This window comes from Octodon degus, unplaced genomic scaffold (genome assembly GCF_000260255.1).
Source record: "Octodon degus isolate 3935 unplaced genomic scaffold, OctDeg1.0 scaffold00018, whole genome shotgun sequence".
In the NCBI taxonomy this organism is placed as follows: Eukaryota; Metazoa; Chordata; class Mammalia; order Rodentia; family Octodontidae; genus Octodon; species Octodon degus.
The window spans coordinates 1,639,879-1,659,012 of NW_004524594.1; the positions used below are offsets into that span (position 1 = coordinate 1,639,879).

Sequence of the window (19,134 nt, forward strand, 5' to 3'; positions counted from 1 at the left end):
CCCATAATTTTATTGAGAAACAAATAGCAATGAGAGAGTTTCAAACCAAATTGGTAGGACAGTTTCAATAATTAACACATTGCATACATTCTTCCTAGTGGTTAATTGCTGTACAAGATGCAGGCATGATATCCTACTTACAAACTTTTAGAACAAATCCCTCTATTCATTAAGAGAATGTAACTGTATACCTATCCTAACGAGGTTTTGATTTTGATAGCTAATTGAATGTGTATGTATGTAGAAAACCTTTCTGTTTTAATTTGAAGTATGGTAAATATTGACAGATGTAGTGCATATAAACAAAAGCTCTCAAATCCTCAACCTCCCACCCCTCCCAGTACTGGGGAGTGAACCCAGGGCCCCATGCATTCTAGGCAAGTGCTCTAGCACCAAGCTATGATTGTAGTCCTCATTTGTTTTTTATTTGGGGACAAGGTCTCGTAAAGTTGGCCATGCTGGTCTCAAGTTTGCAATACTCTTGCTTCAGCCTCCTAAGTACCAGGGATTTCAGGCATGGGCCAACCAACCATGTTTCTCTTAATTTTTTTTTTTTTTTTTTTTTTTTTTTTTCTTTTTTTGTGGAACCAGGGATTGAACTCAGGCTCTTGCGCTTGCCAGGGAAGCACTTATTCCACTGAGCCATCTCCCCGGCCCCCCATGTTTCTCTTAATTTTTAAGGAGTCCTGAGATTAAGAGTTTGAAAACCAGTGAGCTATATAGTATACAGTGTATTTAAAAGGAGTGAGAAACTTGGCTGCAAGTCGTTGGATGCAAAGCTGAGGAATTTGGATTGTATTTCCTAGGCAGAAGGGAGCTGTTAGTTTGGGTTTGACTTCCCTGAATTTAAATAGCAAATGCCACCCACACATTGAAACCAGGCAAGGAAATTACTCTGTAGCCATGGGGCACCAGTGGCATCTTTTTCTGTGAGAAGGCTTTCCTAGTTTGTGGAGGCCATACAGTTCTGCCATTTGATTGTTGCCAGTGGTTGGGGAAGATCTGGGCATGTTTCTTTGCTTTAGAGTATTGGTGACTTTTCCTGTGATCTGACAACCAATTAAAAGAGTGTCTTTAAAAAAAATCAATTTCATTGGTACATTTTAGATATACATAATGATCAGACTTACCGTAGAGAATTTGTATCTATACATATCTTGATTCTTCTAAGAGAATGCCTTCAAAGTATAATTATTTAGTAGAGAGGGTTTAAAAAAAAGTGGGGGGAAGGGTTATCACTGGCTTGTGCGTTGTCTAGATAAATACCCAGACTGGGCTTCTCAAACACTAATTACTATTGAATTGGAGTGAAGGTCCTTTTCTTTTTTTTACATTTTTTAAAAATCTTTTATTATGTGTGTGGTACAGGGTCTCTGTAGCTTGTACTTATAGATTCTCCTGTCTCAACCTCTCCAGTGCTAGAACTATAGGCGTGAACCATCACACCCAGTTTCTGTACTGGGGATTGAACCACTGTCTCAGTGCTTGCCAGACAGGTGCTTAGACTGCTGAACTATCCCCAACCCTGAAGATCCATTTAGAAGATCCATCTCATCCGTCCTGACTACATTTTTCTTTTCCAAAGTTAAAACTTCCACTGTTGTTTATTATCTTCTTATTCTTCCAAGTACACAGCTGGGAATCCCCTTGCAAATATTCACAGTATTAATTGGAAAGAATAGTTGTGTTCATTTAAAGTATTAGGAATTTTACAGCTTAAATTGTGTGCCTAATTATGATTGTAGCAGAACTTAATAGTCTTTTAAAAAATAAATTTAAAGGCTGGCCAGATAGCTCTCAGTGGATTAAAGTCCATGCTTAGGCAGGGGCTGGGGTTTGATCCACAGCATGCTGTGCCAGCCCGGCTGAGATGAGACTGGGTGTATTGGTGCATATGTGTAATCCCAGCGCTTGGGAGGCTGAAAACAGAAGAATCACTACAAGTCTGATCTGTGTGGTGAGACCCTGTAGAACCTGTACTAAATTAAAAAAAAAAAAAAAAAAAAAAAAATTTAAATGCTGGGGATCAAATTTAGGGCCTTATTCATGTTAGGCAAGTACTCTATCACTTAGCTATATCCCCAACCCAGTAATCATTTTTAGTGACTTCAATGCATAAAACTTGATTTCTAGGTTTTTTTAAAAAAAAATTCAGTCATTAGTTATTCCTCTTTGTTTCATAAACTTAAATTTATTCTATGAATTTGGAAATGATAGCCATGTGTGTTTGTACAGGAAAGATGTCCTTTTTATTGTTTATTACCCAATTGCAGTTTGCAACTGAAAGCAAAATTTTGCTCTTTCTGTTTGTGAACCAAATTATTTGCAAACAAAAGGTTTTGTGAACTGAGGTGCCACTGTGTAAGTAAATATTTTACAGTGGGGCAGGCAAATCTTTTATTCTAAGAGCTAGGTAAATAGTTTAGGATTTGTCATTATGGTTATTCAGCTCTGCCTTAGAAACTCCAGAGCAGCCACAGGTAATATGTAAATGAATGGATCTGGACTATGGCTGTTAACAATTAAACAACAACAACAACAATAAAATAGTTAACTTGTCCTAGCCTGCAGTTCACCAAACCTTCTTTAGAACATTAAGGACAAGTTAGTATTTCAAAAAATCTTTTATAGAAGTAATTCTTTTGAAATGAATGGCTACCATTTTTGCTTGTTTTTTGAGACAGAGTGTTGCTATGTAGTTTAGGCTGGCCTTGAGCTCACTATATAGCCTATGCTGGCCTCGAACTCCAGCAAACCTGCCTCAGCCTCCCCAAATGCTGGGATTACTGGCATGTATCACTATGCCTGGCCCATTGCTACCTCTTTCCCATTATTTTTCTTTGAGATATTTTGTATGTTGAATTTCTTTTTTTTAGTTTTAAAATAACTTTAGACTTGCAAAAATATCAAAGAATTCTCATTTACCCTTCACCCACATTCCCTAAATGCTGTATGCTATCGTTTTGTCATGTTTGCTTCATCATTTATTTTGCTCTCTCTACCTATGAATATGGCTCCACTTTTATATGTTTAAGCTTATGTTTATATAGTCTATATTTTGTATATTAAGTATTGAATATCCTTTTTTTGTACTGGGAGTTGAACTCAGGACCTTGCGCTTGCCAGGCAGATGCTGTGCTGCTGAGTTATACCCCTGACCCTCAGTATTTTTAAAGTAATATAAGGTTTTTTTTAAGAGCAATGGCCTTCAAGACTTTTCAGATGTGCCTTTATTAGTAAAAGGCTTCTGAGTAATCCTTTTGTGTGTTGTGTACATTATGACTACACATAACATGTAAATTGTAATTTTTCTGCTCTTCAGTGGATCAGAATAGCACAACTCTTGGTGTGCCTTCCATGAGCAACTCTGGTAGAGAAAAGAGTGTTTGCTTTTTTCTGTCAGAGTTTTAGTGACTTTTTAGAACATTTCCTAATTGAGATTACAGGTCAGAATGCAATGGCAGCTTTCATCCTGAGCAAGCTTAGCTGAGCCCTCCCTCAGCCCTTCCTGATTTCACATTATCAGACTGCATGATAGATTATTACACCAAGTCACATTTGTGGGGGCCGGAGCAGAAGGAGCACAGCTACCATCTCATTCAATTTTCTTGTGCTATTTCCCACTGTTGGCTGTCTGTAGGAAGCTAACACTGGGAGAAGAGCTTGCATTGAGAGTCTTAAAAGAATGGTGGAGTTTTCTGTCTAGTAACTCTGGTTGTTTCTTTATTTCACACCAATAGAAGAAGTCTACTTTACTCCTGATAGTATATGTGTAGAATTTGTTTCGTGAGTAATTTGCTCCCATTGGCTCTCTTGACTTTGCGTGTCAGCAGTTAAAATGCCATATATATGGCTTGCCAGCCTGCTGTACATTGTCTGCAGGTGTCAATCTGTTGGTGGCAACAGGTTGTATAGTAAGTAGGCACAAGAGAGAAAAGAACCTCATCAGGGACTCCCCAGAGACAAAGCTCAACATTTTGGTTCTACTCTGTAAAGAAGTCTTCCAAATTAAGACAGAAAGATTAAGATTGGTAGGGTGAGAAGTAGTCTTTGCAGGATTGTCAAATGGAATTGTTAAAATTAAAATTATCTAATACAAATTATTCCAGTTTAGAAATCTCTTTTACCACACTTGTGGTAAGTTACCTCTTTCAGTACTGTCATCACCTTGACATAGTTGGGGGTAGTATTTACCTCCTCCCATACCAGGTTCATTTGCCCAGCCGAAGCTCTTAAGGGTAGATTTTGGCTACTCTGGAGAATGCTTCTCACCAAAGGGACTCTGCTTTACTTAGCAGCTGTTTGGAGGTGATACAACAGGTTCAGATATACTCAGGGTTAACTACAGAGCATTTCGGCAGCCAGCTGCTCCTGAGTCTTGCTTCTGTTCTTCAACTCCCAAAGAACTAGTTCTCTGGGAATGAATCAGTACTATATAAGTTGACACAGGTTGGCCATTTTATTCTGTTAAGTTAGATAGAAAAAAAAATTATAGTTAGAGGTAGGAAGCTCTGATGAGTTCTTGTACAGTAAAGTGACTATAGGTAACAGTAATATACATTTCAAAAAACTAAAGGAAAGGATTTTGATAGTTTTTATATTAGAAATGATACCTATTGAGAGAGATAGATCAGTATGTCTAACCTGATTTAAACCTTACACAGATATTGGGCGTGGTAGCACGTGCCTGTAATCCCAGCGCTTGGGAGACTGAAAAAAGGAGAATCACTATGAGTCCGATCTACATAGTGAGACCCTGTAGACCTTGTACTAAATACATTTAAAAAATAAATAAACCTTATACAATGTGCATTTTTATTGAGATACTTACTTGGTACCCTAATAATGTGCATAATTTTGTTTTTACATATCAGTTGAAAATACAGTTTTAAAGAGATGACATAAATGTCCTGAATACTGTTCTCAAAGTTTTGCCTTTTTCTCTCCAGTCTGTGTACCTTTCACTTTTTCTGTTTCTCACACTTTGTATTTCAAAGAATCAAAGATAGGCTATTATTTTCTGTGTACTGAAGAAAGGGCAAAAAATCCTGCCAATTATAATGTGTCACACAATTATAAGATGCATCCTAATTTCTAACACATTAGAAAGTGGGGGAAAATGTGTTTCAAGGTAGAGAAAGCACAGCACTGCTGTTCTGTAAACAGTGCTACAGTGCTACCTTAAGACTCAGGTATTCTACCAAAAGGGAACAGTGTTACTGCTTTTTTTCCTCATCAATTGCATTACGTTCTCCCCATCCAAGATAGGATAGTTTTGAGTGTGGCACATAGGCCACATCTGGGTGGAAAGCATCATTTAACAGTTGGTTGTCCTGGACATGAAAGGTTGTAAGCCAGTGTAAATAGGACCTTGGTTTTATCTTTTCCCAGGCTGTCCTGGGAAATGCTGCTGTGGGCCAGTTGCTGGGATAAAGTGACTGCACATGACTGACTATACCTAAAGCCAGTTGGTTTTAATAACACTGAATTAAATTAACTCAATTGGAAAAGATCGGTAGCTGCTGTCCTTATTCTCCAGATCTGCTTTAAAGAAGAGTCTGGCAGGGAGCTGAAGACCTGTTCTTGGGAAAGCTAGGCAAGATGCCGCTTGAGAGAAGCAATATACATTTCTTTGTGAGACAACTTTTGAAACCTGTTCCCATGGCAGGAGCTTGGTTGGCTGCCAAGCCAGAGGGGTTGAGGTGTGACAGATGTGGCAGACAGGGAGGCCTTGGGCCACATTTATCAGATGTTTTTCAATTGGCCTTTGTCATATGAAAAGAAAAAGTATATATATTGCTTAAATTTAACAACCAGAAGATTTCATGCAAAAGTCCAGGTTTATGGCTTTCCTTAAATAGGAAGGCCAGTGATACTGATCCTGTAGCTTGGTAACAATTGGCTGGAGCTGAGTGATAGGATACATATCTTTTTCTTTGCCAATGTCCATTGCTCACCATAGATATATAGAGCTGGCATGTCTTTCCTACCGGCAGTTAGGAAGCCCCTGCAGTACAATAGAGAGGTTTGAAACATAAGACAAGCTTTCACTGGCGTCCTAGAACTATTACTTAATAGCTATGCCACAGCATCTTACACCTCTAGACCCAGTGTTCTTGAGGACATAGTAATGCTCACCCCTCCAGGTCACAGTGAAAGTTTAAATAAAGAAGTACTTGTGAAATACTTAGTGTATTGCCTGGCCCAAAAAGTGCTCAATAAAATGTGTGTATGTGTATCACATGTGATCAGTTGAATTTATGATTAGACCAGGTCATACAAGTAAAGGTTTTTTGTCAGTTGTTGAGAGAAACCGAACAATACACTTCCTGACAAAAAGATGTGGGCTGAGCAGAATAAGCAGAAGATAGGGGTATGGATTATGGTGACAGGGAGGACCTGAATGCCAAGATACATGTTGGCACTACATGGTAATCTGTGCATACCTGATTTCTCTTCTTGTATTGATAGCAGCCTCTTATTTGTCCATTTGAAATACTGTGCATAGCAGCAGTAAGCTCATGGTTCTGAGACACTTTTTCATTTCTGAGAAACAGTATTTAACATGACACAGTGGCCACATCCAGTATGGGAGCTCTGTAGCTCTTCATTTATTTAGGTCTCTACATACTTAGTTTGTTGGAAGGGTGTGATCTCAAATAACAGGTATTAGCTGGCTACAAAGGGGGATGTCATTTATCTCTCCCCCATTGTCCCTTATGAATGACCTCTTGAGTTGGTAATTGACAGGGATTATTGCCATTTTTTTAATCTCTGCTAGGAGGCTGCTGGAGTCTTCCCTCATTTCATTATCCCGTTATGATGGAGCAGGATCCAGAGAGCACCCAATTTACCCAGACCCAGCGAGGTAAGGCCAAAGTGAGAAATGACACTAGGTGGGGGGAGGGGTGGCCCTTGGAGTTGCCAAGTCGTTGGAACCCCTCTCAGTGCCTCTCTGGGCCTGGTGCTCTTTGCTTTTCAGTCACAGTTTTGAGACAGGTGGTTCAGGTGATTGGGAAGTGTTGCAGGTAAGTGAACTGCACTGCTGGTGACAGAGTTCTAACTGAGCTCTTGTCCTTTGGGGGCTCCCTTCTGTCAGTGGGGCACTAGAGGAGTTTGTGGCGGCCACAAGCCATCACAGGATACGCTTTCTTGCTGGCCCAAGTTACTGCCATGAGTTTGTGGACAGCCAAAAGGGGTGCAGACTTTTAAAAGATATTTTGTAGGGAAAAAACTTAAAAATTAAATGAACCAAAATTCTATTTGTGGTCATTTGAGAGAGAATTTATAATATCAAAGGGCAGGAGTCAGTCTCCCTTGATTATTGAGTTTTTGTCAGTTATGTGAAGGAAAAGAGTGAAGAGAGAATGAATAAAACAAGTTTTTTTAAAGCGCTTCAGTTAAGACATTTGAAAAGTTCTTGAAGAGATTAAAAATGTTTTCAGCTAGGCGTGTGTGTTGCGCACTTGGGAGGCTGAGGTAGGAGGATCGCTGTGAGTTCAGGGCAGGCCTGGACTACATGGTGAGTTCAAGACCAGCCTGAACTACATAGTGAAACCCTGTCTTAAAAGAGTTTCAGGCTCATCTTTCCCTGATGTTTGTAATAGAACCAAAGACGAGATGTTGAGTTGTTAACATTTATCTGCAAAGAGCAGCCCCTTGCAGCTGTTGTAGCTGGATTTACTAATTGTGGTAGTGATCTAAAAAAGCAGAGCCTGCACATTTAACCAATATCGGAGTATATTGTGAGGCTTTGCCAAAAGAAGTGATTTATACTCTTGAGGTTGGAACGTTAGCCGTGTGGGTGGCCAGATAAAACTAAATGAGCTTAGCTCTAGATTAAAGCTTTCATGTCCACTTGGGAACATCTTTTGATGAAGTTGATTCCAGGGATATTAAATAGTGTTGTTGCTGCCACAGTTGTGTCATGACATTGCACATGCTTTCTCACAGCCTAGTGGAAAGATCCTGCTATCCTCTTTTCTACACTCCGTTTACGAACAGGTGGGCAACTTAGATGATGAGTGACGCAAGGAAGTATATGTTAGCCTCTAAGTATGTTGCAAAGTTCTAAACCTCTAATAATGGACATTTTTCACATGAGTAAAATACTTTGACACACTGAGAAAACTTTTTTTACTATAAATTTCCTTTTTTAGGTTGTCTTCATGCCCAGAAATCTTGACCAGGCAAAATTCAGCAGTGATTGTTACAAACCATTATTTGTTCTCTTTTTCATAGAATCTGTTATTTATTCCTACTCTGATTTCTTTATTGTCTAGAGCCTCATACTTCATGGTGTTGGTATTTTTATATCTTCACTTTAAGCACAAATAAGGTTTTAGGAGGAGAAAGTTTCTTGAAGAAAAATTGAGAATTCATTTAAACATTTATGGTGTTCACTTGGAACATTGTGGAGTTGTTTGGTGGTTTTCCTACACTTCGGTAGAATGATTGTTATCACTTTATTGCCTGTTACTTATTTTTCTTAGGCTTCACACTATGCTATACACATAGGACAAAGTCATTTGTGAGTCATCTACTTAGCACTCAGCAACTTGTGAAGGACAAGACTGGAATGTCAGGAATATTTTCTTTTTTTCTTCCTTAATCATTAAGGAAGTGTGGAAAATTCTTATCCTATAATGATATTATGCAACTATGGTTACCTAGTGCTGAAATTATGTCCCTGACTAATAGGGACAGGTCAGTCTTTGTTATCATCAGCATCATTTCTACCACAATCACCAGTAATACTATTCTTTTTCTTAGTTAAGGTAGGCTATAAACCAAGGCATGAGTGAACTTGTCACTTTTTAGAATTAGTTAAAAAAAAAAAATCTTTCTCCTTTTTAAACTTTTCTTCTGTTGCATTTTTTTCTATTCTGATTGGCTTAAGAATTTAATCAATACTTAAATTGATTTCTGCTGGACACTTTCTGTATAAATAGAACAGTTTAAGCACATTGACTTCTGTGATTTTTCCTTATAAAACATGGGAACAAGGGCTGAAATGGAAAAGAAAATCTCACCGTCTGAGGCTTTTGGGAAGGAGTTGTTCTGGTGATGTGATTATTTTGGCTCGGGTATCTGTGCATCCCATGCCCACCTGCTCTACAGAGATCATTTGGATTCAGTAATGCACAGTGCAGCGTATCATTCCCTATCACAGACTTTCCACAGATTGCCAGCTGCCTGCTCAGGAATGCCATTTGGTGGTTGACCAGAAGGATACCATGCTTGCTGCCAGGCATCTCAGAAACTGCCTCTGTTCCTGTAGGAGTTGACTGCCAGATCACCTTTGGCATGGGGGTAGACTTTCTGAGGAAAAAGCCTTAGGGTCCAGAAGTCAGGTTGCAAATTCTTTAGTTGTTTGAGTTTGTTTGATTTTGATTTGAGATGGGGGGAGGGTTGAGGGGGTCTCAATTAGTTGACCAGGCTAGACTTGAACTTGCATTCTTCCTGCTTCAAGCACTTCAACATATTCCTCCTGGCTATGATTAAAGGCCTGTGACACCACGCATGACAGCAAATTTTTCTGTGCCCTTTGCATACACCTGTTTGTATCACTATTTTTCCATGAAAAAATAACAGAAAATACATAGATTTTTCCTTTTCATATTCAAAGACTATAGAAGCATAAAATCTCCAGAAATTCACATTAGGATTTTTACCTTTTTAGGCCTTCTTTGATTACAGAAATATTTATATTTTTGTACATATTAGTGTATAATGCCATTCTTTAAACCTCTTCCCCATTTAAATTTATTTTAGAGACCTTTCCTTGTGAATATATAGGGATAATTTATTCTCGTGTTTCTTTGTGTAGATATAATTTATTCTGTTTTGGGGCATTTGGGTTGTTTCCCAGTTTTTCACAAATGATAACAATGTTGCAGATTAACTTTTTTTTGTGTATTCTTGTATGTTTCTGTAGGATAAAAATCCTAATGGAATTATTAAACCAGAGTGTATGCCTCAGGCTTTGCATCTTGGAATTGCTTAGCAATCCTCTTAATATTATCATATAAAAACATTTTTCTGCCATTGTTTTCTTGTGTTCTCAGTTCATAGCCTCAAATTATGTAACAGTGTTGTGAGAGAAGGAGGGCACACTTGAGAAACAAGGGATGAGATGTAGGAATTGAATGCTACACTAGAAGTTGTCAGGGAGTGTCAAAATGCTATGGCTTTGGTTTGAAGATGTAAGTCTAGGCTAATGGTTATTGGAAGAGCCCAGGTAAGAGAGATGTGCCTGTGGAGCCAAAGCACTGGTTGTAAGAATAGAAAAATTTCTCTTTTTTTTTTTTTCCTAGTACTCTCAGTCCCTGTCCTGAATATTTTCTCCAGTGTACAAATGTGTATTTGTTGGAGAAGAAAGAAGTCCTGGTGAATATGCTATATCTCTTTTTAATCATGTAACTTTTTTAATCATGTAAAGGTTTCCATCTCCTACCCCATCTATAAAATGAAAGACCCAGGTTCTTTTTATTTCTTATATTTTGCATAAAGATGGTGATGATCAAGGACAAGCTATGAATCTGCTTAAGGGTACCCTGAGAAGTTCATCTGGAGGCCCAGTGTTAATTCTCTTGGGTTAGGCAGTTTGATAAATAGATGCCTGATTAAACTACCTGTTTGCCTAGTCTCAGAGCAGAGCCAGTGGTGAGCTGGGCATGGTAGTGCAGTCCTATAATTCCAGTACTCAGGAGGGTGAAGTAGAAGGATCACTGTAAGTTTGAGGTCAGCCTGGGCTATATAAATAAGTTTAAGGCCAGCCTGTACTACATAGCAAGACCCTGTCTCAAAGGGGAAAAAAAAAAAGAAAGAGAAAAGATTTAGAGAACAGAATTACCTATGATAATCTCATAAACACAGTTTGCAGTACCACCCTGCTGGTGAGTTAAATGCCCTTCATTTTTCATGTATCCAGAGTTTGCCTTAGCAGGGTGATGCCACAGGAGAGCTGGTTTACTGCCATTCATAGTACAGTATTCCCACATTAGCGCTAGTTTGTTTCTCCATCTCTATCTTAGATTATCTCCTGCTGCATACTACGCCCAGAGGATGATCCAGTATCTCTCACGGAGAGACAGTATTCGCCAGCGTTCCATGCGCTACCAACAGAACCGTCTCCGCTCTTCCACCTCCTCCTCTTCCTCAGACAACCAGGGTCCATCAGTAGAGGGAGCCGAACTGGAATTTGAGGACTTTGAGTAAGTACATGCTCAGCTTGCTTTTTCCCCTCTTCTCCTGAGCTGTGTGTTTCCAAGTTGGGCACTGGTGAGCATTCTTGCTTCCAGTCCCTAAGTTAGTGTTCCTGAGGAGCAGGATGGGGTGAGGGCTTAGGGCTCATGGGCCCCAAGAACTCTCACGTGGAGCCCACACATTGGTGATTTACTGGTGCCTCTGGGAAGAGATGGTCCACTGTGTCCTGAGCCAGTTGAGCAGTATTTGTATTCCTTTTCCTGGGGACCTGGTAATACTTTTCATAGACTGCACAACATCAGGAAGGTTGATGTGTGTTCTTTTAAGCAGAGTAGATATGGAGATTCGTATTTGCTCGCTCTTTCTTTCTTCCGTGGCTTTGTGTTTCGCCCAGACGGCTGTGTAGCCCAAACTGACCTCGAATTTATAGAATTTGACTGCCTCAGCCTCCTGAAAGTTGGGATGGCATATGTGTTCCATTATACCCAGCATTTTAGATTGATTGATTGGTACTGGGGATCAAACTCAGGACTTTGTGCTTGCTAGGCGGCGTTTATACTGCTAAGTTATCTCCCTGGCAGCATTTTTTTTTTTTTTTTAAATACTTGGGGTTTTCCTAAATGGTAGATATTTTGTGTCAAAAGCTTGATCAGACTGACCCTTAAGTCCCTACTCTCTCGACTAAATCTCTGTCTTCTAGCTTCTACTTTCACAATGATCCTTTAACAAATGAGTGTCAGAAATCTCAAAATGTCAGATGAATGGGGGGGGGATGTAATTCTGTGCGGCCTATGTTTTCTCCTCCCACCTTCTCATCTTCCTCATCTTTTGAGTGGCACTTGAGTAAGCCACAGGAGCAGAATCAGCCCAGAATTTAGACTCCCTGAACTTACTGCTGGGTTTTGCATTCCCTGATCTGCTGCTGACCTTTCTAGTCATTCGTTGTATTTTTTTCTAGCCTGAAACTGAGTTTTACTGATTTGTGTTAATTGGACATTTGCCTTTTGATCTGATTCTTGTATTTAGATAGTTTCAGCCATGAAAAACAAAAGAGCAAGAAGGTGGTTGGGCTGGGAGCAGTGGCACAAGCCTGTAGTCCTAGCAGCTGGCAGATTGCTGCAAGTTTGAGGCTAGCCTGGTCTGCAAATTGAGTTCAAGGCCAGCCTGAATTGTATAGTAAGACTCTGTCTCAAAATGACCCCCCCCCCCAAAAAAAGGAAGGTGGTTAGGCATTCTTTTTTTTTTTTTAAACATTTATTTAGTGTGTGTGTGTGTGTGTGTGTGTGTGTGTGTGTGGCCAGCTCAGCCCACCAGGGGGCGCGGCTGGCTGGCATGTGGTGCTGAAGGATCGAACCGCGGTCCCTGTGCTTTGCCAAGCTTGTTCCAAGTAGGTGCTTTAGACCACTGAGCCATCTCTCCAGCCCCTGGTTAGGCATTCTTGTCAAGTCATTTTCTTCCTGCTACCCATGTAGTCTTTATAGGTCTGGGTTCTTAAGACCTAAACTTCCCCTCAGCCTTCTCCCTCTTGCTTAGCAGTATGGATAGTTCTTCATACGTCACCATGCAACAGAGCTTCAGATCTCTTTGCCAGAAAAGACTAAGAAAGTGGGACAGCTTTGCCTTCCTGATGCCTCTGTTAAATTTACTACCATTTGCATACTGGAAGCAAAAGTAAGAGTAGATGATAGGCTTGTTTTAGAAAGATTAAAGTGAGCAGGAAATTCAGGAATGGCCTGAAGCAGCTGGTGTGTGCCCAGTGGAATAAGGAGAGGACCCTCAGCCTGTTTCCTTCTCCGTTTGTCTACTCGGGCAAGAAGGATGCATATATCCTTTAGCCAGGCAGATATCTTAGTGATATGTTTTTTAGCACCTGGGTGCATTCAGGGAAGCAATGTAAACATCATGGCAAGAGGATAAGGATGCAGCTCAGTGGTAGAGTGCCTGCTTAGCATGTGTGAAGCCTGGGTTTGATTCCTAACCCAACACAAAACCCAAAAACCAAAACACAGAAAAAAGCATACATGCTGAGGCTCCTGGCACTTAGTGCTGCTGAGAGCCTGGGTGACTTTCAGGAGTCCTGTGGTGCTTGCCAGTCATTGCTGTGGATTGTCTAGACCTCTTTCCACATGAGCTCAGGAGGCTGTGCTGTCTCTTAGCAGTGGTAAAATGTGGAGCTCATGCCTTTTGCACTGGATCCTGCCTCGTGACTTGTCCTTCACAGTGGAGTTCTGGGTTAGCTTAAAGTGTTCTGTTCTTGGCTTACCTTTTCTTTCTTCTGCTACCACCTCCTCGCTCTCCCTTCCTTCCCCCTCGATCTTCTTGTGTCAGATGCCTCCTCCCCGTGCTCCCCCAGCCCACCTGTGCACTCACCTCCCCCTAGCTTCAGCATGACCTGATTTTACATTGTATTCATCTGTCGTGCCTTGGCTTACTTGTTCTTTCTCAGGGGTCTTGTATCACTCCCTGGTTAGTAACAATGGACACTTTCTCTAATGCCCTCCCAATGTCCCTCCCTTGGCTTTTTGCCTTTCTTCTGGGGCTGATACAGATCATAGTTTTGTTTTCAATAGCCGCTGTGGATTAGTCACCACTACATTAGTAGTCCAGGTCTCCTGGCAGAGTGTGTTGTTGGCTGGTTGGTAGTGATTCGCTGTCTGTTTATTTCTTTTCTGTCTCCTTTTCTGCCTTTCTCTCCCATAAGTTGATTGCTACTTGTGGTTGCCTTTTCTCTCATCCTTTCTTGCTCTGAGGAGGGAAAAAAAAATGAAAAATTAGGAAATGTACCAGCCAGTTTTAATGTCTTTGCCTTAATCCTTTTCCTTAGCTTGATAACTAGAAGGGAAGTGAAAGGATTACGCAGTCACATTTCTTATAGTTCCTTTGGGTTCAGAAAGGCAGGTAAGGCAAATAACAGCCTGGAATCTTCTGCACACTTGGGGCACTAACAAATGTTCCTCTTTTGGGCTTCCTTACCTTCACAGCATATGTGCTTCTCCTGCTGTGGCCTCTCATGGCCTCTTCACTCATGTTCCACTTGCTAAGTCAGAGGTTGCATTGCTGTTCTTGAACTCTTCCCATTCATGTGCAGAGTACTGTGCTTTGGTATTTTTCTGAATAAGGATACTGAGATGATGCTGAATGAGTATACTTCAGATTAGAGAGTAGGAACAAGCATGCTTAGTGTCTGACATATTGTCTTAAAAATCTGAAAACCTTTAAAAATGATTTATAATCTTATTTAAACCTTTCTGAAATCTTGTTAGGGAATAAGATCATCAATATTTATCTTTAGGGAGGGTGGTCTTGGAAGTTGGTCAGCATCAGGTTTAATTTTCTATTCTTTTGTGGTCTGGTTTAATACTACTCTTCCCAGGCAAGCATCATCTGTTCTGCCATTCATCTATGTCTATAGTGAAGATTAAGATGGCAGGATTCCTGTTTATCAAAAACACATGAACAGTACATGTGGAAGTCTCCTGTCAGCAGGTCTCTCCTAAAGCCCTGAGCATCTGTCTTTGCATAAAAACATTCACAGCAGGGTAAAGATGTGGCTGTCTATGACATTGCTGTCTGCTTGTTTGTGAACCAAGATCACCTGCTGGAATGCAGATGGGATAGAAGCAGAAGGAAAAACTTCCATTAGATTTTTTACCATCCCTCCAAGAAGAGGAGGGGAGTTCTTATGAGGCCCACTTTTTTTTTTCTTGTAGTACCAAGGATCGAATTCAGGGCCTTGTGTTTGCCAGGCTGGTGCTTAAGCCACTAAGCTATATACCCAGCCCCATGAACCCCACTTTAAATGATGTGTGCCAGTAGTTTCTAAGGTCTGTAAAAGTTGTCATATGTGTGCCTCTATGATTGTTATTCTAGCTATCTGTGTTACTTGTTATTCTAAATTGAATTACAATCCCAGAATCACCCCCAGCTCATATCCCTGCCCTTCTTTTTTCTGTAGCTATTTGATCCTCCAAGGCAGAGGATACCATACCACAAACAAAGTTATTGCTAATGGCAGCCAGAACTGGAGGCTTCAGAGTAGGTCAGCCAAACTGTCTCCACCATACATATCAGCCACTAGATAATTACATTCTGCTTCTTAAAACTGAGCTAGCACAGAAGAGAACATATCCTAAATTTACAGTTGTGACCCTTGGCTGTACTTTGGATTTAAACCTAGGAAAAACATTTTTCAGAATTCTAGTCTTTCGGTCTTAAGATGCAATCTCTTCAAGTTTTATTATACTTATCTTCTTCCATCTTTTTATTTATCTGATGGTTCTTGGGTGCTCTTTACCCAAAAATCCATTTTGTTATTAGATATGCAAAAATATTTTATTGTGAATATGATGACCTTTTCTGGGTGCCAGAGATGAGTTCTGGCCCTTTTGTTTGGCATGATGTATCTATTTTAGCAATACTGTATCATATACATAGACACATAGTCCTTTGTTTTAACACTTTCTCTTCTGTTTTGTTTGACTGAGGATCTTGCTGTGTAGTCCAGGCTTGCCTTGATTTTGCTTTATAGCCCAGGCTGGTCTAAAATTGTTTATAGCCCAGGCTGTTTTAGCCTCCTGAGTGCTGGGGTTATAGATGTGCACCACCATGCTTGACAAATTTTTTTAACCTTCTGGTGCTGGGATTTGAACCTAGAGCCTCATTCACACTAGGCAAGCACTGTACACACTGAGCTATATGTCCCTAACCTTTTTTTTTTTTTTTTTTTTTGTGGAACCAGGATTGAACTCAGGCCCTTGTGCTTGTCAGGGAAGCACTTATTCCACTAAGAATAGAATCTCCCTGGCCCCTTGTTTTGTTTTTGAGATGAGAACTTGTTCTGTTGTCTAGGATAGTGTCAAACTTGTAGACTCAGAGTGATCCTTCCATCTCAGCTTCTTGAGTACTGGGGACTAAAAGAGTGTGCCTCCTCATCCAACTGAGTATTTCCTTTTATTGTCCCTTTGTTAGACATCTTTTTTTTTTTTTTTTTTTTTTTATTTAGGGCAGGGTCTACAGGGTCTCAGTATGTACATTGGACTCATAGTGATTCTCTTGTTTTCAGCCTCCCAAGTGCTGGGATTACAGGTGTGCGCCACCATGCCTAGTGTCAATCACAGTCTCAGCATGCCCTGGGAGTGGGGTCAGCATGACACACTGGGGATCAAACCCCAGCCGCTGCACTATGCCTAAACAGGTGTGTTAGTCTGCTGTGCTATCAGGCCAACCCCTTGTTAGACATCTTGTAGCAAGAATATCATTAAGAGGTCTTCTTGGTGTGGTCTAGCTAAAGAGAGTTCTGAAATGCTATCAGTGCTGACATCTGATTGGTTGTGGCATGGGAGAAGTTGGTTGCTTTTACTTTATAATTTAATATTCATCTGGCTTTTTTTTTCCATCTGGCTTTTTAATGTAACTAAAATTTAGTTGAATCATGGCAAAGAAAATACAGTATGTTAGGAACTAGATAGTACTCCTTGTATCAGGCAGACAGTAGTCCTGATGCCTTTGTGAGACTCATTTTTACCTCAGATCTTTCTGGCTAGAAGTTCCAGAAGACTAAAGGATATATTCTTGGTAGTAAGTACTTTGTCATGTTCTCACAGCTGAGCCTAGAATTTCTAGAATGTCTTGGAAGTAAATGTATAGTCTCTAATATTAACTACATCTATCACTTGGAGCCAAGGAAGGATTGACTAACTTTTTAAAAAATTTTTTAAAAATCTTTATTCATTTATTTGCTTGGTACAGAGTCTTGCTATGCAGCTTGGACTTGTAATGATCCTTCTGTCTCAGCTTCCCTAATGCTGGGTTCACAGGCATGTACCACCATGCCCAGTTTCAGTGGCTGGTACAGTGCCTGGGGCAGCATGACATGTGGTACCTGGGATCGAACCCCAGTCCTTGTGCTTGCCAGGCAGGTACTTAGACCACTGAGCCTTCTCCCCAGTGCAGAATTGACTATTTTGGCATCTGAAATCTCTGGGAGTATGTGCTTATTTTATTTTGAAATGGAGTTACCATTATGTTTTTCCTTTGATTTACACATTATAACAAGAGTGTAAGAGAAACTCAGTCTTGTAAAGTTATTCTTTGCTAACTGGGGCCTGCTAGATAGTCAAGAATCAGGTAACTCACTGAGTGAGGCAAGACAGAAAAATGTTGAATTTGAACTTTTGGTAAGGTGTAGTGGTACATGGTTGTAATTCCAGTGCTTAGGAGGCTGAGGCAGGGGGATCATTGTAAATTTGAGGCTGGCCTGTGTTGCATAGTGAGTTCAAGGCCAGCCTGAACTACATAGCAAGACTGTCTCTAAAAGAAAATAAAAGGAAGAAGAAAAAAAAAAAATTAGTCAGTGTTCTGTTTGTGGATTGGTGTTATACAAATTCTCTCTGTATGTGTGTGTGTGTCTTTTTGAGACAGGGTCTTGCTATACAGTTCAGGGTGACCGTGAGCTCACTTTGTAGCCCAGGCTGATCTCAAACTGTCAGTGATCCCCTGCCTAGGGCCCCCAAGTGCTGGGCTTACATTCATGTGCCACCCATGATGCCTGGCTCAGAATTTTCTTGATATGAGACTTTAAAAAAAAAAAAAAAAAATTCCTCTTTTTGACCAGAGAATTTTAAATAAATTTTGTTGATTTTGGTTTTATAGTGATTGTTTTTACAAGGTGGACTTTAACGATAAAAATATGAATCTTAAAAAAGGAAAAGGGTAGATGTACTGTCATAGAAACACATAACAGAATGACTGTTGGGGGGTTAACAGGTCTGGCAGGACTCTAAAGTATAAGATCTATGGCAGGAGGTGAACTCTGAGAGTTCGAGCATGCAGGGCTTGGAAGTGTGTGCCATATAAGAAAGGCAGACTTTGTGCTGCAGGGGAGAGGAGGTTATTTATGCATTTGAGCTAAGGAATAATATGGTAGATTTTTATATAAGTGTGTGGGGAGAATTTGGAGAAATGTGACGTCTTCACGGATTTGAGTATTAAAGCATAAGGAATTGAAGAATTCAGAGAACTTTGAAAGATGAGCATGAATGTAGGGAAGGAGAATCTAGATGAAAGAAACATGAAGCATAATCCCAGAGACAGGAGAATTATATTTAGGGATCTTGGGTACATCTATACTAGAGCTTTGAAATTTTGGTAATCCTAGAGGTCAGGAACCCCTCAAGGGTGCAGGGCTGGAATGGTTGGCTGTTACTTTGTGTTTATCAAGGGACATCCATTGTTCATTACTCTGATAGCACTGGTTACGGGACCTCATGTGGCAATCGTATTGATGCAGGAGGACCAATCAGAGAGCAGTAGATTTAGCATTGGTGAGCATATTTGTGGTTGAACTTTTAAGTACCAGGTGTAATATTCCTTGTTTTCTCAGCGGGACCTGTTTATGGATGTTCCAGAGAGCACAGCCATCTCTCTTCCCACTTCTCCAAATAAAATACTACCAAGTCCTTTCTTATTCCTATTGCTGATTTTGAACTGACTTTATAAATTAGCAAGTGACTTTGGTAACAACAATGATTGGAAGTAGGATCTCTTGTCAGAACCTACTAGCCACATGGCTAGCCCACTGGGCTGAGCCTGCACCTTCCCTGTAATCTTGAGCAGGTCCCCTTTCTACCTCTAGACCTCAATGTGTGATCATTAGATAACATTTGAACTTTCTCTTGGCCCCTTAAATTCCTTTGTTGGTGCTAACTACCTTAGAAGATTTTTCCCTTACATGTAGCAGAGATAAAATAATCAAAAGTCTCAGAGAAAAAAAAAAAAAAAGATCTCCTGAGAATTAGGAATGGGCTCCCTGATATTGTCAACCCCCAATATATTTATAAAGGGGCTGGGGAGACAGCTCAGTAGAATAAGTGCTTCCCTGGCAAGCACAAGGGCCTGAGTTCAATCCCCAGTTCTAAGGGGAGGTAG

General features: G+C 40.3%; 1 protein-coding gene across 6 annotated transcripts in view; it reads left to right on the forward strand.

Annotated features, from left to right (window-relative positions):
- The window catches only part of Ambra1 (autophagy and beclin 1 regulator 1), a 225,702-nt gene that overhangs the window by 88,189 nt on the left and 118,379 nt on the right, over window positions 1-19,134 (forward strand). For 3 of the 6 annotated variants that reach the window (XM_004626987.2, XM_004626989.2, XM_023710470.1), the window contains 2 exons: window positions 6,782-6,868; window positions 11,037-11,216. The exons of 1 other annotated variant lie outside the window; for it this stretch is intronic. In XM_004626987.2, coding sequence (XP_004627044.1) covers window positions 6,782-6,868; window positions 11,037-11,216 — 267 coding nt within the window. The remainder of the gene's footprint in view (window positions 1-6,781; window positions 6,869-11,036; window positions 11,217-19,134) is intronic. 2 more of the 6 variants (XM_004626988.2, XM_004626990.2) reach the window with 1 other exon arrangement.